The sequence below is a fragment of the Manis javanica genome, chromosome 3 (assembly GCF_040802235.1).
Source record: "Manis javanica isolate MJ-LG chromosome 3, MJ_LKY, whole genome shotgun sequence".
NCBI lineage: Eukaryota > Metazoa > Chordata > Mammalia > Pholidota > Manidae > Manis > Manis javanica.
In genome coordinates this window covers 199,370,582-199,394,370 of record NC_133158.1, presented here as the reverse complement: position 1 = coordinate 199,394,370, position 23,789 = coordinate 199,370,582, and the positions used below count along the sequence as shown (strand labels likewise).

General features: G+C 35.7%; 1 protein-coding gene across 2 annotated transcripts; it reads left to right on the top strand.

The window, feature by feature from the left end:
- Positions 1-800: 800 nt before the first annotated feature.
- Positions 801-23,333, top strand: TMEM184C (transmembrane protein 184C). 2 transcript variants are annotated; one of them, XM_017641881.3, is made up of 11 exons: positions 801-885; positions 1,349-1,522; positions 10,013-10,143; positions 10,234-10,270; positions 11,301-11,506; positions 17,414-17,488; positions 18,581-18,674; positions 20,338-20,450; positions 21,578-21,677; positions 22,157-22,328; positions 22,550-23,333. In XM_017641881.3, the coding sequence occupies exons 2-11, from the start codon at positions 1,400-1,402 to the stop codon at positions 22,813-22,815; spliced, it is 1,317 nt and encodes a 438-aa protein (XP_017497370.3). In that variant the 5' UTR covers positions 801-885; positions 1,349-1,399; the 3' UTR covers positions 22,816-23,333. The 2 variants fall into 2 exon arrangements, with proteins under 2 accessions (XP_017497370.3, XP_017497369.3); XM_017641880.3 differs by having other exon boundaries at positions 809-1,099.
- The last annotated feature ends 456 nt before the right edge of the window (positions 23,334-23,789 follow it).

Genomic DNA, 23,789 nt, shown 5'->3' with positions numbered 1-23,789 from the left:
AATTTTGTAGGTCAACTTAGGAAGAAAAGGCCTAGTTTCCTTTTAGAAAGTGGTTTGTAGTAAAAGAGGCCAGGTTGCAAAATGGAGTCGTTAAGTATTTGGAAGAGGGCTGTAGACACTAAGCTCCTGATTTTGGCTAAGGCAGATGACACGAGGGAAGGTGACATTCCCTCAGAGCCCCTGGGAGAATCCCAGGCTGGGTGTAATACTGTAGGCCTCCTTATCCATAGCGTCATTCCTCAGAAATCCTCAGGTGGTGGGTGCTGTGTTGCTATCTAACATGCTTATCAGCACCTTTGAGTCCGAGACCAAGCTTAGTATCCTACACTACTGCTGCTTCTAAAATTAAGCTCTTTAGAATTTTTTTCCCCCGAGGACCCAGAGATAACTAAGAGGCCTTACCCCTAGGTTCTGGCAACTGACAGAAAACTAAGCCGACTCTTTCCACCCGTCTCTGTCTTCTTGATCCAGCTGGCTCCCCATCCAATCCCAGAGAGAAGGGGAGATACTTCGTGCAGAAAGGGGTTCAACTCTAAGGTAACTCCCTCTTACCCAGGCTTTCTTAAAGCTGGAATACAGTCAGCAGACGGATGTAGTAAGCTTTCCCCAAGTGTTCTCAAACAGTTCTTAGAGATTCCAGAATCCTTTTCAAAGGCCAATGGGATACCCCGCCGTGATTCCAGCCATTCCATCCCACCTGTGCTTCCAACCTTCTAACCTGGCCACAGTGACCAATCAGAGTGTGAAGCGAGCCGGAAGGGGCGAGCCCCTCCCCACGAATCATCAACCTCAGACGGAGAGCGGAAGCGGAAGCTCTGGCTTGGCCTTGGGTTCCGCCGTGGCGGGGATGTCCGGTGGGAGAAAGTCAGGAAGTCCGCGGGGCTGGTGGGTTTGACTCCTCAGCTCCAGGCTTTTGGTAAAATCGGGCGAAGAGACGCCCGAGAAAAAGAGCGCGGGAGGGAGCTCGACCGCCCAGGAAAAGAGCGAGCGGGCAGGCCGCACCGGGGCAGAACCGGACTGTGCGGGGTACTTAGAGGCCGGTGCCGGTCGGCGCCGCTCCCTGGGCTATGGTGCGGGCAGAACTCTGGGCGATCCCCAGGTGAGAGCAGCGGCTCCGCCCGCGGATTCCCCGCGGGGAATTGGGTGGATGCGGGGTGGGGACGACGGGATGCTGCCCGCGCGGCTCCCTGGTAGCACCCCGAGCGGCCGCAGGCGGGGCAGCAGCAGAAAACACAGCGCGGGCCGAGGAGGCGGTTCCTGCTGCTGGTAAAGTCCCCAGCCCAGGAGCTGTTTCCTCCGTAGTAGGCGAGTTGACAGGACAGCCAAAGAACAGGGCCCCCCTTTACAGTCTCCTTCGAGCTCTTTTCCCTTGCTACTCGGAGCTGATTTATGCGGAAACATGCCTTGCACTTGTACCTGGAGGAACTGGAGACAGTGGATTCGACCTTTAGCGGTGGTCATCTACCTGGTGTCCATAGTGGTTGCCATTCCCCTGTGCGTGTGGGAATTACAGAAACTGGAGGTAAGACGGTCCTACAGCGTTGGCCTCTACCCTTTCTTCTTTCGCCCTGCACATTTAAGGTTGTCCGTTTTTGCCCTGGATGACCCAGACTTGATATCGTGAAAACCATGTCATGGAAATGAGCATAGTTTGAGGACATAAGCTGTCTGGTTTCGGGTTCACAGTTTTTCAAGTATGCTACAGGTGGAGGTAGGACCGGGCGAGAAAATAGTTCACATGTATTAAGATAGCTGCTTAGAAGAGTATTTTCCAAATATTCATCAGTTCCCTGAAAGTAAGGTGATTTTATTCCTCAGATCTGATCTGGTCAGATGTTGACCTTAACTAGTTCAAATAAACTGCCTTTATTTAAAACCATACACTGAATTTTATTGCATTTAACTAGCTTCCTGAATTAAAGCATTCTAGTTTAAATTCTGGTTTAAATTAACTGTTAACCAACAAAGGTTTTTCAAAAAGTCCCTTGTATATTTTTTGATGTCATATTCTTATTATGACATCAGTAATGTACTACAGGCTGGAAGACCCCAAGGTAAACATTTTATAAAAATAGTATGATGACCTTTAAATTAGAAGTTAATAAAAACCAGAAAGTACTTTACTTAGAAACACCTATTTCACAAGAGCTATGACAAGGCCATGGCTATTGTAGGCCTTTTATTATGGAAATGATTTTTGCATAGTTAAAATGTATTTAATATACTTTTTCTTTCTTTATGGTCACTAAATTGTTTTTGTTGACTTTCCCACATCGGCATAGTCCATACAGTTATTTTTAATGTTAATATAATAGTCCACTACATTTAACTATTTCTCATTCGTTAGATATTATTGTTTCCATAATTTGTCTACCAAAATCCAAGTTTAGACATCCTAATACAAATAAAGATTTCTTCCTTTGAAGTACTTCTTCAGAGTACAGTATAAGAACTACTTCTATGGGTCATAATAAGTATAATATCAGCCTAGTTTAAGACTTCTCTTAGTTGTTAGTTTCAGCTGTAGTTTTTAAGTGCCAACATTTAAGGACAGTTTTAATCTGCAGTCTCCACTGCTAACACCCTGAGCCAAATTCTCTTCATGTCTTGACTATTCTCAACACACCAGCCGAAGTATCCAGTTAAAACATAAGTCACATTATTTGTATCCTCTTCTCAAAGTTTTCCAGTCACTCCTAGTCCCAGAGTAAAAGCCAGGATCCCTAACTCATCACAGAGGCCCATCATTGACAACACCCCCTTTGCAGTCCCCTCTGACTTTAAATTCCTGGCTTTCCCCACACTCACCTTGCTCAAACATGCGATTTGAGCTCCCTCCTAAGGCCGCTTGTGCACTAAATGTTCCCCTTTCAGGGCATGCTCTTTCCCCAGGTGGCACTCTCATCCCATTATGTCCTTCAGATATTCATTCAAATGTCACCCAGCTACCCTGTTTAAAAGCTGCAAGCTTCTCTTCCTCAACTCTTCACATGTACTCCCTGCTTCATTTTTCTTCCTAGGACTCACTGTCACCTAACACAATATGTATCTTATTTTGGGATCTTCTGTCCAAATGTCTGATACTTAATAAATGATTATTTGGGTCCCAGTGATAAATCAGGCTTGTGTTCTGTATGATGAGAGAGACAAACATGGCACCTACCTTTGTGGAACTTAGTGATGGAGACAACCACAGCCAACAAAAATCAGTAAAATAAATTGTAAGAAATGCTATGGAGGAAACCAAAATCTAAGAAATGAACAGGCATGGCAGTCTTAGTCCCCTCAAAAAACCACTGCACCAACTTGGAAAATTAAGTGGAAGTGTAGGGAATTTAAAAAGCTCTTTATGGTCGTTAAGAAGTAGTGGATGCCTGCTACAGTGACTTACAGATGGAAAACTGAATTTTGGGTGTCGTTCGAAGTAAAGAAACAGGACCTGACAATGGATTGGATTGGGGAGGAGAAGCAATGAGAGAAAGGGAGAAACCAGGAATGACTTTAGGTCTGTGTCTTGAAGAGCAGGGTAAAGCATTTACTTTGAGATACATGAGAGACAAACAGGCATGTCAGATATGCAGCTGGATATGCAAGTACAGAGCTCATAAAGGTTTGAACTGCAGATATAAACGAGGGTGCTGTCAGAGCAAACCACACCATAAGGATGGATGAGGATTATGAAGCAGCAGCAGAAGAAAAGGTTGAGGACCTGGCACCAGTATTTAGAGGTCAAGTCGAGAAAGTATAGGCACTTATCACGAAAGCAGCATTAGCCAGGGGGGAAGTGGAATGCCAGGAGAGTGCAGTCTTGGAAGCTGTAACGGTAAAGGGTTCAAGAGGGCAAAGCTGAGACGTCCCATTTTCAAGAGAGAGGAGGCTCAGTTGTGATCCTAGTAATGGTTTCAGTGGAGTTGTAAGAGCTGAAACTGGAGAAAGTTGTTTGAAGAATCAATGTGGAGTAAAGAAGTGAAACAGGATGTGAAGACAAGTTTTTGTGGTAGGAGTGTGGAATTAAGGAAGGGCTTTTTTTTCCACCTCTAGCTGTGTTTGTTTCTGAGATTAGAGACACTAACTAGAGTCCCAAGATTTAGGTATAATGTTACTTCATCTTCAAAACCCTGAAGCATAGGACTTATCCTCATTTGTAGATGTGAAACCTGAGAAGGATCCTTAAGTGGCTACGGTGACATTGTGCTGAAAAATATACATAAATCCTTATTCTCTTCATCATTATTCACTAAATGAGTTCATGTATCTGAAATGCTGAACACCATGCCTAGCACAGAGTAGGTGCTCAGTACACCCTAATTACCACTCTTGTTTTTAAGTATCACCATTGTTGCGTTGGAGCAGCAGCTCTTTTTTCTTGTGGAGCATCTTAGTGGGGGTTAGATTCTCAGGTGAACACCTAAGGCAAAGTTCTGCTTGAGCACTAGATAAAGTATTGACATGTCGAGAACAGTTTTCTATGCAAAATACATACGTCTTTTAAACACTAGAATCACAGTGCTCACAGGTCAGTGAGAAGTCAGTGGGTACAGGGATCATAGAAAGCAGGAGATTCATAGAGCCCTTCTCATACCCAGAAATGTCAAGATGCCCATCTGCACCGTTTAAACCCTCTCTCTCATCCCTTTCTTGACTGAGCATGTGTAACTGAGGTAAGTTCAGTGCACACATGATGTCACACTGCTCCGAAGTCACTACCCTGCCCCACTCATCCTCAGGCCCCACATGCTGCCCTGTGTAAATGCTCCTCTCTTCTCAGGAAGACAGGGCCCAGGAAGCACTCGCCTGTTCATCTCTACTCTCTGCTTTGAAAGCATTTGGCTGAGGAACAGTTACCTTACTCCTGGGTGCTGTTCTTTCTTTCTTCCCTACTTTTCTTCAAGTTACCTTTGGAAAAAAACTGTGCTACTTTATCTCCTTGTTTTGTGAGCCAAAAAACCGTACTCCTGGCTAAGTTTAATGATGTCAATGGTATCCTTATATCACAGTGTCTCAAGTGTGAATAATTTTGAGATAAATGTCAACTAAAATAAATGTAATGATTACATTAATTTCTACACATACCTAGAGTTGACTTCTTAAAATGTTACATAAATATGTACACACATAAAATAGGTTAAATTTCTTATGCATATAGCTTTTTATATAGCTCAAAATCAAAATACCTATAAAACCAGTGATTCAAATTAATGGCATTAATGTGGACAGGTGATGTTTTTTCTGAAACTAAATTACCACCTGCAGTGTAAAAATGGTACTAACTCTGATGCAAGATTTTTTTAATTTGGCATCATTATACTGAAATGACTCAATTCTCCAGTCACTTGTTTTATGATCATTTGAAAACAATTTCTTGCTTACAGCACACTGAGAATGCTTGGCCTTTGTTGATCACAAACAAATCATTTTTCCCTTAAGTCTACCCTCACGTTCTACTTTTTGGTACTTAGGCAATCATAAAAACAAATGTGGGCATTGAAATTACTTGGCAGTACTGTTCTTAATGATCACCTTATAATGGAGAATATCTCGAATATGCTTTTTTATTACAGTTATTGCTAGAATATGCCGGTGGTGGTGGTGGTATTTTAGGTCATCACTAAAATGAATACTCAATTTTAAATGAAACTGAGCCAAGCAAAAATCCCTAGGAAATGATTACCTGAACATTCCTTTTAGAGTCTTCACTCCACATACTGGCTTTTCACTTTTGCTTTGATTAATCTCCATCATTCACCAAGACTTTTATATTTGTTTTTCAAGTTTCCCATACAGTTTAGTGAAGAATTCATTGTTGTAGAAATACATTTGTTCTCTACACTTTTCTGCTTCTTTACTCTTTGACCCAGATGGAAAAAAAAATCTTGTTCAGAATAGTAAAACTAGAAGTTGTGGACTTTGGTTCTATTTCAATTAAGTACTCAACTCCTCAGGTACCAAAAATAAATGCCTGCCTTTTGCCATTTTTTCCTTTAAAAGTTAGTATTTGCACTTTTTTAAAAAGAATTAAAGGATTCACACTTCAAAGCAAGAGTACAAGTTAGCATAAAATTCAATTCTATGGCCCCTCAGATAAAATAGAAATTCAAATTAACTTTTTTTTACCAGAAAATGAGTGGATTACTTCAACTCTACCTTTGGAATGAGACAAAGTACATTTTTAGAAATAGAGCTTTTAAAGGACAAACTACTGATCAATACTGCCCTAAAAAATAAATTAGAGCTTTTTAAAATGTAATATCCTGAGTTAATATCGTTGTGTGTAAATGGGGTAGCATATATGAATACAGTTTGCTTGGATTATAGTTAATGGCATTACTTATAAGGGAAGATTAAAAGACAATGCATATAAAAAACTTAGCAAAAGTATCAGGCAGGTAGTCAACATTCACTAAATGTTCTACTATCCTATCGGGTAACAATAAACTTTGCAGAAAATGTAGGTATATTTTTTTAACTTTCCAGACATAAAAGCAAAGGAATAAACAATAAAAGATTTTTAGGTTTGACTTGCAGAAAATTTTTGAACTTCTGTATATCACTAGACACAATAATCAAATATAAAAGGCAAATAACAAGCTGGCAGAAATAATATGATATAAATTTTTTTATTGAGGTATAATCAACATACAGTATCTAACTAGTCTTAGTTATATATCATAGTCTTTCAATATTTTTATACATGTGAAATGGTCCCCACAATAAGTCGTTACCATTTGTCACCATACAAAGTTATTACAATGTTAATGACTATATTTCCTATGATGTACATTATATCCCCATGACATATTTATTTTATAACTGGAAGTTTGTATTTCCTAATCTCCACCTATCTTGCCTACCACCTCCCAATACTTTCCTCCTCAGATAACCAAAAGCTTGTTTTCTGTATTTATGAGTCTGTTTCTGTTTTTTTTTTATTTTTTATTTTTAGATGTCACATGTAAGTGAAATCACATGATATTTGTCTGACTTATTTCACTTGGCATAATAGCCTGTAGATCCACCCATATTGTCACAGATGCTAAGATTTCATACTTTCTTATGACTCAGTAATATTCCATTGTGTGAATGTGTGTATACCCCACTCCCCCACCCCCACTCACACACAGACATCTTCTTTATCCATTCATCTATCAGTAGACATTTAGGTTGCTTCCATATTTTGGCTATTGGAAATAATGCTACAGTGAACATAGCGGTGCATATTTGGATTGATGTTTATCATTTCTTCAGATAGGTATCCAGGAATAGTATTGGTAGATAATATAATAGTTGTATTTTTCATTTTTTGAGAAACCTTCATACTGTTTTCCATAGTGGTCACATAGTTTACATTCTTACCAACAGTGAGTTAGGGTTTCTCCACATCTTCACCAACATTTATTTTTTGTCTCTTTGATAATGGCCAGTCTGGTGTGAGGTGATATCTCATTGTGGCTTTGATTCACATGTCCTTGATGATTAGTGATATTGAGCATCTTTTCATTTGCATGTAGGCTATCTATATGTCTTTAGAAAAAGTCTGTTCAAGTCCTCTGCCCATTTTTTAAACAGGTCGGATTTGTTTTATTTTTAAGTTATGTAAATTCTTTGCATAATTGGATATTAACCCCTTGGGATGGATGATTTGCAAGTATCTTTTCCCATTCAGTGGTTTGCCTTTTCATTTGTTGGTGGTTTTCTTTACTGTGCAAAAGCTTTTTAGTTTGGTATAATCCCATTTGTTTAGTTTTTATTGGCCTTGCCTGAGGAGACTGGTCGAAAAAATTGCTATGACAGATGTCAAAGAGCTTAACCACCTATGTTTTCTGTGAGTTGCATGGTTTCAGGTCCTACATGCAAGTCTTTAATCCACTTTGAATTTACTTTTTTTTTTTTTTTTTTTTTTGAGGGCATCTCTCATATTTATTGATCAAATGGTTGTTAACAACAATAAAATTCAGTATAGGGGGGTCAATGCTCAATGTACAATCATTAATCCATCTCAAGTCTAATTCTCGTCAGTCTCCAATCTTCTGAAGCATAACGAACAAGTTCTTACATGGTGAACGAATTCTTACATAGTGAATAAATTCTTATATGGTGAACAGTACAAGGGCATTCATCACAGAAACTTTCGATTTTGATCATGCATTATGACCTATAAACAATCAGGTCAAATATGAATATTCGTTTGATTTTTGTACTTGATTTATATGTTGATCCCACATTTCTCCCTTTATTATTATTATTATTTTTATTTTTAATAAAATGCTGAAGTGGTAGGTAGATGCAAGATAAAGGTAGAAAACATAGTTTAGTGCTGTAAGAGGGCAAATGTAGATGATCAGATGATCAGGTGTGTGCCTATGGACTAAGTATTAATCCAGGCAAGACAAGGGCAGCAAAACATCCACGGATGCAGAAGATTTCTCTCAAAGCAGGGGGGGTGAGGTTCTGAGCCTCACCTCTGTTGATCCCCAAATTCTCACCTGATGGCCCCCCTGCGACTGTGCCTGTCTTAGGTTGTTCCTCCCTTGAGGAATCTTACCCGTCTCTGGCTAACCAGTCATCTTCCGGGGCCATACAGGGAAATGTTTGGTAAGTGAGAGAGAAGCCATATTGTTTGCAAAGGTTAGCTTTTTACTTCTTTGCAGATTTATGCCCTTTGGCTTCTATGCCCAGCACTTGTCTCGAGGTATCTTTACCACCTGGAGGAATTATGATACTCGGTAAATTCGATATGAGGCACGAATTCTATTTAAGGGTTGTAATTAGGAAGAAAGAAGAAAAGCTACAGATGTAGCATATGGAAGGAAACATGGGAGGATTGATTATTTCTTTGACATATCTTCTTGTAGAGTACCTTAAGTATGTATAGGTTTTAAACTACTAACTAATTTGCACACACATATTAACATAATAGGAATACGGTGACATAAACAAAGCAAATCTATAATTACCATCCATCTCCAGTGAAGCCAAGAAAACCATTTAGGCACCCTAGGCATTTGTGAAAATTTGTCTATGATATGATGGATATTGTCCAACTGTACTTGAACAGTCTGAGAGAAATCAGACAAATTAAAGGAGCCCATTTCTGGGATCTGTTCACATCCCATATGTTCTTTTAACCGTAGATAGTCTATAGTCATAAGATTTTGGAGTGCTACACCTTGCACCCCTCCCAACTCCTAGTTGAGTTCCAACAGTACAGACCGGTCAAATTCGTTGTCTCACTGTATGCACATGCCAGCCTAGACTGAATTTACTTTTGTATATAGTGTAAAATAGTGGTCCAGTTTTGTTCTTTTGTATGTAGCTGTCCCGTTTTCCCAGCACCATTTATTGAAGAGAATGATTTTTCCCACTGTATATTCTTTCCTCCTTTATTACAGATTAATTGACCTCATATGTGTAGGTTTTTTTCTGGGCACTCTATTCTGTACCATTGACCTATGTGTTTGTTTTTGTGCTGGTACCATACTGTTCTGATTACTGTAGCTTTGTAACATAGTTTGAAACGAGGGAGTGTGGCACCTCTAGCTTTGTTCTTCCTGGAGTTGTTTTGGCTATTTGGAGTCTTTTGTGGTTCCATACAAATTTGAGGGTTCCTCATTTTAGTTCTGTGAAAAATTCTATTAGTATTTTGATAGGGATTTCATTGAATCTGTAAATTGCTTTGGTAGTATGGACATTTTAACAGTGTTCTTCCAATCCATGAGCATGGAATATCCTTTCATTTATTTGTAGTTTATGATGTTAATAATCCTTAATGCATACAGTGCTATTACAAAAGGCCCCATGAGGAAAAGTGCTCGACTCCACAAGGATAAATGTGCCCCAACCCTCTGCAAAATGACAAGCTGAACTGAAGGGTAAATAAAGAAAGCCATGAGTCATTTGGAAAATATCAAGCCTCATTAATAATCAAATGAAAATTTGAGAAATAAAAGTACTTGGTTAGCTCTTTTGTTTAATATTAGAGAATTTATACTAACTTTGTTTTTTACCTCTTAAGGTTGGAATCCACACCAAGGCTTGGTTTATTGCTGTTATCTTTTTGCTGTTGACCATACCTATATCACTCTGGGGGATATTGCAACATTTAGTGCATTATACACAACCTGAACTACAGAAACCAATAATAAGGTAAGTCTTAACATATTTTGATGTTAGTGTTTTGTTGGCTTATTTCATAAATATGATGTAAGACATTTTTAATTTGTGTTTTGCTTCTAGGATTCTTTGGATGGTACCCATATACAGTTTAGATAGTGTAAGTATGTTTCATTTTATTTCATTAACTAAGAACTTGTTTGATACTAATTATACTTACAAAATGCTTAAAGAAATGGAATGTCATTTGGTAGCAATGCATCAGATTAGTAAGAAAAATGAAAATGTTCCCTTGTTTTTAATGTTGATAAAGAATACATAGTATGACAACTGAAATGGCAGATGTTTTAATTTTTTTAAAATCTGTAACTGTTCATAATGCGTGATCAAGACCGAAAGTTTCTGTGATGAATGCCCTTGTACTTTCACCATGTAAGAACTTATTCACTATGTAAGAATTCGTTCACCATGTAAGAACTTGTTCGTTATGCTTCAGAAGATTGGAGACTGACGAGAATTAGGCTTGAGATGGATTAATGATTGTACATTGAGCATTGACCCCCCTATACTGAATTTTATTGTTGTTAACAACCATTTGATCAATAAATGAGAGATGCCCTCTCAAAAAAAAAAAATCTGTAACTGTTTTCTTCGCTTATGTAATCTTAATATTTCAGATTAGTAGCTCTTAGTCTTTTAAAGAATGTAATATTTAAATTACATTATTAGCCATTTTATTTATTCAATTTTTTATTTGGACCAGTGGGAAAAAAAACCCTTCTTCTCCAATGGATTCTAACACATGCAGTTGTTACTGATGGCTGCTTTCCTTTAATTTGATTAAAAAGCAAGGAAATGTCTTTAACAGCATTTTCTTTGATCATGTCAAGAAAATTTTCAGATTATATTTAGGACCCCAAGTATATAATTTAACTTCTCTCTTCATATTCATTATTTAGTCCCAAACATGAATGTTTTTGTTTGCCAGTATCCAAGATGTGTGTTGCTCTTAAAAATTCATTTCATAGATAGTCTGGTAGTCATCGTAATGATAAATTTTAGAAAATTTGTTGTATGTGACAAGACATCTCAAGTTTTACATTTAGCTTATTGTGAGTACCATGAATTAATACTGGTAATTCATTTTATCTTAGCTGCAACTATTTTTAACATCTGTGCTTTTTTTGTAGTGGATAGCTTTGAAATATCCTAGCATTGCAATATATGTGGATACCTGCAGAGAATGTTATGAAGCTTATGTCATTTACAACTTCATGGGATTTCTTACCAATTATCTGACTAACCGGTATCCAAATCTGGTATTAATCCTTGAGGCCAAAGATCAGCAGAAACATTTCCCTCCTTTATGTTGCTGTCCACCATGGACTATGGGAGAGTACGTATGTTTGGTTTTAATTCTTTTATGTTTTGGTTTTATTTAAGCAGAATTTTTAAGTATCAGTTCTCTGCAAAGCAGTATGTTAAACACTGTGAGTAGGACAAAAAGTCTAAGACTCATGTAGTTCATAGCCAAGTTGGAAAACTAACAAAACACGTTTTTATAATCCATACATAGAAGTTAGTGTCTTTTACATTACCCATCCTAAATAGAAAAGTTAAAATATTGTGAGGAAAAACATCTTAGAAATCATTTAGTCACCCTTTTATAATTGGGAACCAGGGTCTATGGAGATTAAATTACACTAGATCACATAGCTAGTAAAGAGCAAGATCAGGTCTGAGACTTGGGGAGAAGATAGTCTAGGTGCAGAAACAGCATATGATATGAAATAGCAACAATTAGCACTTTATTATAGTAATTTGTAATTGGTTAGTTGGCCTTACTATACATTCATGCAAGACAGTAAGAGAAAATACAGACAGAAAAGTTCAGTTGAAGCTAAGATTACACCTACTACATGAACTGATGGAATTCAGTTTGGTTAGGGTGATTAGGAATTAAGTAAAGACACAGATAATATAGTTACTTATTTTAGGAAAAGCTATGAAGGAAAAAGAACAGCAGACTATGAAAAAGGATCGTAAGGAAAAACTAATATAGATTGGAGAAGCAGGAGAGATAATTGTGCTCAATTCCAAATACAAGACAAATAGAGATTTATAGCCAGTGAGCAGACTGAGGTGGTCATTGGATAGAAATTACTAAGAGGAGACATCAAAGGTAGGGATATTCTCTCTAAACTGGCCTAACAGGACATTCTTGCTAAAGGTAGGCCAGGTACTTAAACACCCAGTGAGGGATGAGGAGCTTGACCAGGTGTCTTAGGTAATCGGATATCAAAGGTAAGGGCAGATGGTTTAGCAGATTCCTTGCTTGCACTGACTTAGGCAGGCAAAGATCCAAGAATGATGCCTGGTTGAAAAGAAGGCTCAGAGGAGCCCTGTCTAAAGTTTGGTCAAGGAGAGTCTTTGTCAGATAAGGAAGCATATTACTGTGCTCTTTGTACCCTTACCTGGAAGTGGGCAAGGGTGGAAGAGATGGCAGTGGTCAGTAAATATGATGATGATGGCTTGGCTTTGATCAGGACTTTCCTATTAATAGAGAACCTTAGATGAGGCTCCAGCTGTCTTTTCAGACTGGCTCATTCTAATTAGCTGGTGTTCAAGTAAAACCCCAAACCTTTTTCAAAAGATACTACTGGTCAAAATTCCCCTATTCTGTGCTTGTGCAATTGATTTGTCCCTAACTATGCAGGGAGTTACATTTATATATTGTTAAATCTCTGTGTTGATTTGAGACTTTTGAGTTCTGACAAATGCTGCCTAAATAATGTCAGCAGTGCATCCATAATTATAAGGTTTTCTTTCCTTTGAAAAGACATTGTTTACCAAAGTCCTGTGGTTTAGGGGTGTGATTTTAGTAATAATAAAACTTCTCATTCTCTTGTATATAAATACATTTTAGGTTGCCAGTCTCCCTCTATTAGATAACTTGTTACATATCTGATAATTAGTCTGGCTATTGCTGTTTTGGGTAATTCAGTATAATGTTTTGATTTTAAGATGCAAATGGCATGGCGAGTTTGCAGTCATTAGATGATAAAAACTAAGTCTGCTTTTTGGGTAACGTAGCACAAGTTTTCTTTTTAATGAACATTAAATTTTGTGTATGTTCATGAGAGAAAGGAAAACATTCCACTTAATGATTTAGTACACTTATGAAACAAGTGTTTTCATGAAACAGTACTAATCTTTAGCATGTATATCCTTCCTCCCTTTTGTTTTTAAAGCTGGGGTCACAGACCACTAAATCAAATCAGACACTGAGAACTGTTGGTCTAGGGTTTATACGTAGTAGTGGATATGCTAGGTCTTTATATTTTGTTCAATTCATTAGTGGTGAATTGTTTTCTGAAGTGGCAGTACCAAATTACTCTCCCACCAACAGTATAAAGTACTTGTAATTGAACCACATCCTCACCCAGACTTTTTTATGTTTGCTTACCAAGAGGGTATAAAATGGTATATCACTGTAGTCTTAGTTTGGATTTCCCTGATAACTAATGAGGTTGAGCAGCTTTTCATATTTACTAGCCATTTGTGTTTCCATTACTAAGAAATGTCTGTTTCTATTTCTCATTTTTTTAATGGGCTGTCCACCTGTCTGTCTTGTGTCTTTATAGGACATCTTTATATATTTAGATACTAATTCTTTAATATGTGTCAAAAATTTCTTTTTGCAGTTTTTGACATGCTTTGTCACTTTCGTTATATCTTTTGATAAATGGAAGTTTTGAATTTTTATATAATTGAATTTATCAATCTTATTTTATAGTCAGTACTTTTCGTGTTTTGTTCAAGAAGTTCTTCCCAACGCAGGATCATAATATTCTCCTGTGCTTTTCTTCTAAATGTTTCACAATTTTCCCACCAAGACTTACAAACACTTACTGATTTTTATATGTATGTTGTGTGAGGTAGAAATGCAGTTTCATTTGATTCCATTGGCTAACTTACAGCACCATTCTCTCCCTTTTCCTTCACTGGTCTATATTGCCATCTCTGCCATATGTAAGTTTCCATATGTATGGATCCTTGGTGGTCTTTTTTTTTTTTCTCTTTTATTGGTTAACTTTTCTGTCCCAAGACCAATTCCATGCATTAACTACTATAGGTCATTAATAAGCCTTAATATGAAGGGCAAGTGCCCCAGCCCAATTTTCTTGGCTATTCTTGGGTCTTTGCTCTTACATATGAATTTTAGAATTGGTTTCTCAAGTTGTTTGAAAAACCTGTTGGAATTTTTTAGTCTAATTGAATTCAGTCTTTATTGACAGCTTTCATGATTTTTAAGTCTTCTTTTCTGTGGATATGGTTTTGTTTTCTACTTAATCCAGCTCATTTATCTTTTAATAAAGTTTACTTTTCTCATCAGTCTTGTACATCTTTTGTTGACTTTATAAACATCTTATGTTTTATTGCTACTATAAATGGTATGTTTTTTTAATTAATTGCTGCCCTTGTATAGGAAGGTAATTGGTTTTTGCATATTGATGCTGTTCCTATTCCAAATAATGTTTTTTGTCTTAAAAAAGTAATCTTGTTTGATATTAAGTTATCCCACTTTACCTTTGTTTAGTATTTGCCTGGAATATCTTTCTCTGCCTTTTACTTGCATCCTTTCCATGTTTTAGGTGCATCACTTTTTTAAGTTTAATCTGATAATCCATCACTTCATTTATAATCTTGTCATGTTTTTGTTTTCTGTTTGTCTCACCCTCTCTTTCCTTTTCTCATTGAATACTTTCTAATGAACTTATTTTGGAATAAATTTAAATTTACAGAGAAGTTTCAAAGACTAGACAGAATTCCAGTATACCGTTCATCCAGCTTCCCCTAATATTAACATCCTCTACAATCGTGGTACCTTTGACAAACTTAGAAATAACATTGGTATATTACCTGCAGACTCTTCACATTTCCCAAGTTTTTCCACTAATGTCCTTTTTCTGTTCCAGTATCCAGTCCAGTAATCCACATTGCATTTAGCCCTTTTTTAACATGTAAATGTTCATTTAATACTTTGAGAGAGGAAGTTCCAGAGGTTCCTCCTAATTATTTTGTAAAAATTTTAGTAATTTTAAGGTTTTTCAAACATTTGAAGAATACTAATGTAAACAGACAAATCTGTTTTATAAATAGTAAATACTTATACTATTTAATAAATTATACTATAAATTTATTTAATTTATTTAATTTATATATTTGGTTACTCAGTTAACTTTTAATAAATATAGGTCTATGATTCCTATTTACAATTGTAAAATTTTAAAAAAAAACCTTACAAACCAAAAGCTTCTTCATAGTTCATTTAGTAGCAGAACTCTATAGTCTTCAATTATTTCCGCTTTTAGTGTGACTGTTATACCTATTATGGAATGAGTATTTTTCACTGCAGCTTAATCAGTGTGTTTGATTACAGGTGCGACTCCAGAGCCCAGTGGTAGTTGATTACATTCTTTTGCTGTTGTTTTTCTTACTCTAGTTTTTTCTCACTACTAGTTTAGAAGTTATAGTTTCTATTTCTAGTCTTAATGTGGCTAATGAGTAAATTTTGACCATGACTACTTAAAATCTAATCTTAAAAGTTACACACCTTTTTTAAATAAATTTTGTTTGAAGTCATTTGAAGATCTAACTACACTTATTAACTGTTTACTTGCTCCTCACTCCCTCTTGCATCTCAGATCTATCTGGGATCCTTTCTTTTTTCTGAAGTACTGGACCTTAAAAGTTCCTGTAGTGTCTGTATCAGTGTCACATTTTCTCAGATATAACTTACCCACAGGTTGTCTTTATTTTGCCCTCATTCTTGAAGGATAGTTTTGCTGGATGTAATTCAGACAGGAATTTTCTCCATGCATTTACAGATTTTATTCTACCTAATTCTGGCTTCAGTTGTTAGTATATAGCCTCTTCTTTGGCCTGATTGTCATTCTGTTATAGGTGACCTGTCTTCAACAGCATTTAAGACCCTCTCTGCGTTGATGCTTTGCAGTTTCACTATCAAGTATCTCGGTTGTTTTTTTGGTTTTAGTCCTGCTAAGTTATAGAGTATCTTTATCTGTAGATTTCTGTCTCATGAGTTCTGAAAACCTCTCAGCCGTAATCTCTCCTGATTTTGACTTTCCTTTACTCTCTCTTCCTTGACTCAACATACGTCAGACCTTCTGATTCTATTATGTTCTTTGTAACTCTCTTACATTTATCTTTTTGTCTCAGCTTTTTGCTACATTCTGGCAATTTCTTCAGACATATCTTCCAGTTTATTAATTCTCCACAGCTTTCAAAGGTATCTAATTGACTGCTTAATCCACCTGCATAGTCACCTTAGTGGTCTCAGGTTTGGTTTGACAGTCAGCTCATAGAAAGAACACTATAGGTTTAACCCGGCTCCAGCTTCACTTGGCATTGTAAAGGGTACAAGCACAGCATGTAGCGCCAGGGCAGCCTCACTAAGAGGCCTTGGGACAAGCCCAAGTGCACCTCCAAAGCCCACCACCACCTGGGGCACTCTTAGTTGTTAAGTGGGCGTGAACCACCTCAGCACAGAAAGGGCCCCCAGAACAGAAAACCCCAACAGTTTTTTATTCAGTCCTAGTAACGCAGCAACTCATGGTCTGTATGCCAGACTCTCAGTCTAGATGTAATTCTTAAGCTAGGGGATTAATAATGCATAACATTGATAACCAGTCTCCTGGTAGGAGTGCAGAATAAGCATTTGCCTTCAGAGCAAGTTGGTCTTTTAAGAAAACTTCCACAAGGCTCTCAGGTGAGTTTTCCCCTACACTGAGTGAGCCAGGCAATAGGATAAAAACTGTTTCATGCTGAATATTGGTTTTGCCCTTTCAAGGTATCTAGTCAATAACAGTCTCTGGAATGATATTTAAATACCAAACTTGAAACTGAATCCTAAGTGTAAGTAATAATTCTAAATATACTTTCACATACAACATTCATGTAATTCATTTGTTACTCAGTGTTTCTTCCAGAAACACTCAGGGACCCACTTCTGTTTGTTTTGTTCTCTGTTGCTCCATACAGGACTTTGAGACTGTACACAGAAAGGGAGATCTTTCAGATAATAGTTGTCAAATAATTTTAAAAATAGTATGGAAATAATTTATTTGCTACCATCTATGTTCTTCCCTAGTTGCCATTGAGAATGACTGAAGGAAATAAAGATGGTATCTGTCAAAGACATTTTAATTGGGGAGCTTTGGGGAAAATCTGGTACCATTTAAATGAGTGGTTGAAATGCTGAGTCCTTTCTCTTTGGCAGAGTATTGCTCTTCAGGTGCAAACTGGGTGTCTTGCAGTACACTGTTGTCAGACCGTTCACCACCATTGTTGCTTTGTAAGTACATAGAACTTAAATTATTTACTTTTTTTTAATCCTCAGGCTCTTAAATGGGTACAACTGAGTAAAAAAAGAGCAGTAATTGTTTTTAACACAGGTCTAGGCTATTATGAAAAACAGTATGTAGAAACCTTTCTATATTGAAATAAAGTGACCGTTTACAGGCCTATCACCACAGAATTCTTCTTAATAACATTCTTTAGAGCTCTCTGGGAAAGATTTTAAAAATACTTCCTTTTCTGTGTGAATACTTAGTGTGCACATTGCTTTCCAGGAACATCTGTTAAATGAAGTAATAATAGACTTACTTTAGGTTCATTTAAGTTTTATTTTCTAACATAGTTAACTTCGAATATGAGTGTTATATTCTGAGGAAGAAATCATATTTTTCTTTTTTAAAAATTCTGTTGAGGCTTAACACCTGAGCTCCAATAGTGTATCATTAGGCTACCTGGTAATACTGTTGCCTAAGTATCTTAAGAACATCAAGTAATTTAAACCAGGTAGTTTACATGTTTCATGTGCTAATCATATTTAACCTTCTGCATGTTTGCAGAGGGAGAATGGGAAGAAAGGTGAAAAAACCACTCAATTCTTTATTTTGCCGTTGACTTAGCAATTATTCTGTGACATTCACCTTAGAATTAAGACTAATTCACTTAATTTATGAAGGCATGCTTTATATCTATGCAGTTTAAAAATGGGGTAATCATGTAAGTTAATACTTAGATCTGGGTCTTTATAAAATTTACCTGTAAGACAGTTTGGGGGAAAACATTGCAGTTGGCAGTTATAGACCTGCATTATATGCTTTAATAATCAAGCTTTTGATAATTAGGCATAATTCTTTTTTAATTAATATCCTTTCTTCTTCAGTGTATGTCTTCTTTTGGATTTACTTCAAGTTGGAGGAATACTCATTTCTAGAAAAATGTTCTAAGTTTTGAACCACCTCTGTGACCAAAATAAAGTGATTATCTGCAGGTTCTTTTTAATAAATTTCTAAATAGAAGTATTGTTGTCAATGCTTTATTTTAAAATATACTTCATTTAGTTAATCATAAAGTCTCATTTTTGTCATTTTTTTAGAATCTGTGAGCTGCTTGGTATATACGATGAAGGAAACTTTAGCTTTTCAAATGCTTGGACATACTTGGTTATAATAAACAATATGTCACAATTAGTAAGTAAATATTCATCTTATTGTACTAAATTAGTTTCTGTAACTGAGTCTTCTTAAGGAAAGTTTCTTTAGAATAAAACTTAGTTATTTTCAGTTTTGAAATATTTACAGGAAGAACTTGAAGAAACGTTGACTATGTTTTTATACAAAAATAAAGACAAAAATAAAGATCTATTATCTTTATTTAATTATTTGGTGATTTTATACCTTGACCTATCGGTCATGTTTGTTCCTTTGGTTCAGGTACATATTGCATGGTTTTATGAATATGTTATAAATAAAAGCACAGTGATCTTCTAACAAAACAAAAAATATATATACTAGGCATATTTAGTAAGAGAAATGTCTGATTTGTATATGACAGTACAGAATTTGAGTAAAAATGGGAGAATGAAATTCTCATGTATTTGGAATTAAAGGAAAATTGAGAATGCTGGATTTTTAAATGTTCTAGAAACTGAAATTCTCTAAGTATGTAACTATCTGATCCTTTCAACTTAAGAATGAGCATTTTATTTAAAATCCTTAGTTAATGCTGTCAGCAAAATAAGTTTCGATGCAGTGGCATACATGTGTGGTTTTAGAAGTTTATAATAAAAATGAAATGTCTTTGTATTCAAAGCTTTCCCACATTTCATATTTTTTGGAGTAAGTAATTTCATATCTGAATGTATCCTCATGAAATGTCCAGACGTTTTTTTTGCTTTCAATATCTTTGTATATGAAGCCTATTATTTGTAATGGCAAAAGGCTAGAAACAGTCCAGTGATGGAGACTAAATGCACACAGGTCCTTCCAATGGCCAAAATAGGCAGTTTTAAAAATAATCCTTATGAAACATACAGAAAAGAAAGACACTTTAAGTGGAAAAAAAATCAGGCAACAAAATTTTTATTTAGTGAGGATACCTGTTAAAGCCTTATGTATGAAAAAAATGGTTGGATGATGGCACTAGAAACAACTTTTTACTTTTCTTTACTACTTCATAATCTAAGGTATTTTAAATGAGCAATTTATAATATTTTAATGGAAAAAAGTAAACTTCAAGGAAGATGTTTATTGCTATACAATACTACACTAGATTATTATGGCTGATTTCTAAAATTAGCTTAACAGTAAGTCTTGAGCATTTATTTTGTAAAAGTTCAGCTGGATTAGCATATTACCCTCAGAAATTGTTTGCCTAATCTTTCAGATTTTGTGGCCACAATTTTATTGAAATGGTACTTATTTAATGTGTTCTTATAAATAATGTGCAGTTATGTGAGATAGACTAGTTAGTAAACTCAACCCTTATAAAATTAATGGTAATTTGTATATAAAAGCCATTAATAAACAGATAGATATGGGGCTTTTATTTGGCTGAATGAGAGCCTTTTCTTCCATTCATGGCAGTCATTATTGTTGTCTTTATGGGTCCTAGAAAGTGAACACTTAAACTATTTTCAGGAAGATTTTGTACATCTCCTCTGAGGAATTCCATGTCATATGTATTCATCCACAGTAAACAGTGAAAGCTTGTTTATCTAAAATAGCATAATAAAGCCTAGAAAATTTTGTCTGAAACATTTCATTACTCTGTACCAGGTCTCTGGTTTATAACTTTAATATTGCTATTACAGTCTTTATTCTTTCTGAATAAGTTTGTCAATCTTGTTTCTAGTTTGCCATGTACTGTCTTCTGCTGTTTTATAAAATCCTGAAGGAAGAACTGAGTCCAATCCAACCGGTTGGCAAATTTCTTTGTGTAAAGCTAGTGGTTTTTGTTTCTTTTTGGTAAGTGTTGCTTTCTCTAAAATGTTCCCATTTTCTAAAGAGCAATAAAACTGTTGATTAGGGAGGATTCTTAAAAGTCTTCATACAGGAGATGAATTGAAATGTCTTTACATACCTTTTAAAAAGTCCATTCTTTTAGCCCTTCTTGGTTTTTCACAAATAATCAGACGGTCACTATAACATTTTTGGAAGAAAACTTGAGACAACCTAAATGTCTCTACATTAGAGGAATCATTAAATCATTGTCCTTTCATAACAGAATACTCTACAGTTTGGAAGAAAAATATAGAATATTTAATGATGTCTATATGTCCATCAGTAAAAATACATTTTAAAACCAAAGGCAAAACTATACCTGATTCCAGCTTAGTACAGGGTGGGGTGATAGGGGCCTGTCAAGTACAACAAATTTAACAATATACAAATAATACAAAAAGAAAAAAAATCCTTGAAATCCTTCCACCAAGAATGATTTAATTAGTGCCCATGTCACAATAAAACACAGAAATTAGGTTGCTCCTAATTTTTCCACCATTATTATCAACATTCAAGTGAGTATTTTGTGTATGTAACTATGAAAGTTTGTCTATCTCATTATTAGCTGTTTAAACTTCACATGTGGTCGTATCCCTAGATTTGCTTGAAATGCTCAGTATGTCTCTGTTGTGGAGTCAGACCCCTTCTGAGTTTGTCTCTAGTTGCAATATTTCACACAAGACTGGTTTCAAACTGTTTTTTAAAAATAATCTGAATAATCTATTAATACATGTGCATTTATATATCTGTCCTTTATTTCCTTTTTAATGCTTACTGTATATAACAGGCATAGTATAAGAACTTAAAGTCTAATTGTGCACTTTCAAAACAGATGAATAAAGCGAGTACTGAAGTTCTAAGAATACATATACAAAATTCACATGATGCAACTGTTAGAAGAGTAAATTTACAAAGCAAATAAATATATTTAATGTGGATTACACACTGTCTTCAGGATACTGCTGTGAAGGCATAGTGGTGGTGGTGTGCAGGTTGTGCTGGGGTTAACTTTTTTAAATGGCATATTTTTAAAACAACTGCTCATTTTATGCTTGATATAGATTTGGCGTTTACCTTTTCCTAACATATAGGCAAGCAGTAGTTATTGCATTGTTGGTAAAAGTTGGCGTTATTTCTGAAAAGCATACATGGGAATGGCAAACTGTAGAAGCTGTGGCTACAGGACTCCAGGTAAGTAGTCCCATCTCTGAATTCAACAAAACCTTCCTATTTAAAATAGCATTTTTACATATTCTCTTCTAAACCTGACAGTGTGCAGGTTATGGGGCTGTTATCCTCACTTTACCCATGAGGCCATGGGAACCTATAGTAATTTGTTGTAGAGCCAGGAGTAGAACTTAGATTTTGCTATTCTCAGTATCTTTGTGTTCTCCCAGTCCTTGGGCAGCGAATTACAGATGTATTGTAGTTTGCTAAAACTTGATTGAAGTTGTAGAGATTTAGATTTTTCACATTTTGTCTCATTTTGAAAAGATCAGAAATAATTATTTCAGAAAATGAAAAATGAATATAATCTTTATGAAAAAAAAACAGTACTTAATGAAAACTGAAGTACTTTTGAAAAGAGCTTTTGAAATAGCTTTTCGTAGTTACCTACGAAACTAGATTTAAATTCAAAGGTGGCTGATTTGTTTTTGTTCATGTTGTAGGACTTCATTATCTGTATTGAGATGTTCCTTGCTGCTATTGCTCATCACTACACCTTCTCATATAAACCGTATGTCCAAGAAGCAGAAGAGGGTTCATGCTTTGATTCCTTTCTTGCCATGTGGGATGTTTCAGATATTCGGGATGATATTTCTGAACAAGTAAGGCATGTTGGTAAGTATCAGCCATTTAATTCATCCAAATAGGTAGGTTATTATAGATCTACACTAAATCTCCTAATAGTCAAATTTAGTGGCTATTTAAGAGATAAAAGACTTTGTTTAAAGCAGTGCCACAGAAAGGCTCTTCAGACGGGAGGGCAGAGGGGGAACTTATTTTTAGTGTGGTAAGAATAACTTTCAGCTAACTTGGAAACCTTTTTAATTGCTTTAAAGGAAGGACCGTCATGGGACATCCTAGGAAAAAATTTTTTCCTGAGGATCAAGATCAAAGTGAACATACGAGCTTGTTATCGTCATCATCACAAGATGCAATTTCTGTTGCCTCTTCTGTGCCACCTTCACCCATGGGTCACTACCAAGGGTTTGGACACACTGTGACTCCCCAGACTACACCTACTACAGCTAATTCATCTGATGAAATATGTAGTAACACTACAGGAGAGAAAAGAGAACGTTCAGGTAACTCCGTTGCCTCCTGAACAGTGCAAAGCAAACTGCTCTACTAGTGTTGCTTCATTACCTGGTATCGCATTGCTCAGGATTTTGTGCTTGGGACAAGCCATAAAAAATGGAAAATTTCAACACAAAGATAGGCAAAGGCCAGGTACAACTACTGGATTTATATAACTTGAGTTTTGTATATCACAAATAATTTGTCTGAATATCCTAGACCTAGATTGATTTCTTAGCATTAGAGTATTACATACTCAAATGGTAGAAAATGACTACTAAATGTTCCTGATGTTAAATTGCTTTATCAAGAGGGTGGACTAAATGTTCCTAATTGGGAAATTGCTTTATCAAGAGGGGGTTACATTAAAAAAAAAAACAAAAAAACTTTCTACCACTGCTGCATGAATTTAATGCTCTGGATTTAGCAGAAAGTATAATTGAGAAATATGAATTAGTGGAACTCTATCATGTGCCATATGCTTACCTGATAATTACTTCTTATTTCTCAATTGGATGTCTTCAATAAATAAGAATTTATCATTTATTTTCTGCAACTTTTTGTCTCATTTATAAATCCTTTTTTTGGGTTTTGACAAAAAGTTCTTTAAAGGCTATTGTTTTTATTATTACTTCATTATTTTAAGGGCTGTTAGAAAAATTCTTTATTTCTATTAGGGCTAAAGATGATATACCTACAACGAAAGATATACATATCTTATATTCCTATTAGAAAAAATACCTAAGACACAATCTTACTAATTTGAAAAATACATTCTTAATTTGAAAATTTTTAATTTTTAAAAAAATTTAATGATTATAAAAAATAAGAATCTAAAAAATTAATCTAAAAATCTGACATTGCTAATAGATTAGTAAGTAGGTTAGCCATGACTTTGAGATTAAGATAATTAACCAGCATACAGAAGAATACAAAAGAAACTTGTGACAGAAATGGACCCTACTTTTCCACAGTGCTTATTAAAGGTGTCAGAAGACATAA

Bases quoted from the DNA above. Each gene is read 5' to 3' on its own strand.
- TMEM184C (XM_017641881.3), top strand. From the start codon at position 1,400: ATGCCTTGCACTTGTACCTGGAGGAACTGGAGACAGTGGATTCGACCT. The intron at 17,489-18,580 runs GTAAGTACATAG...TCATTTTTTTAG, and splicing joins TTCACCACCATTGTTGCTTT to AATCTGTGAGCTGCTTGGTA. The intron at 22,329-22,549 runs GTAAGTATCAGC...ATTGCTTTAAAG, and splicing joins TGAACAAGTAAGGCATGTTG to GAAGGACCGTCATGGGACAT.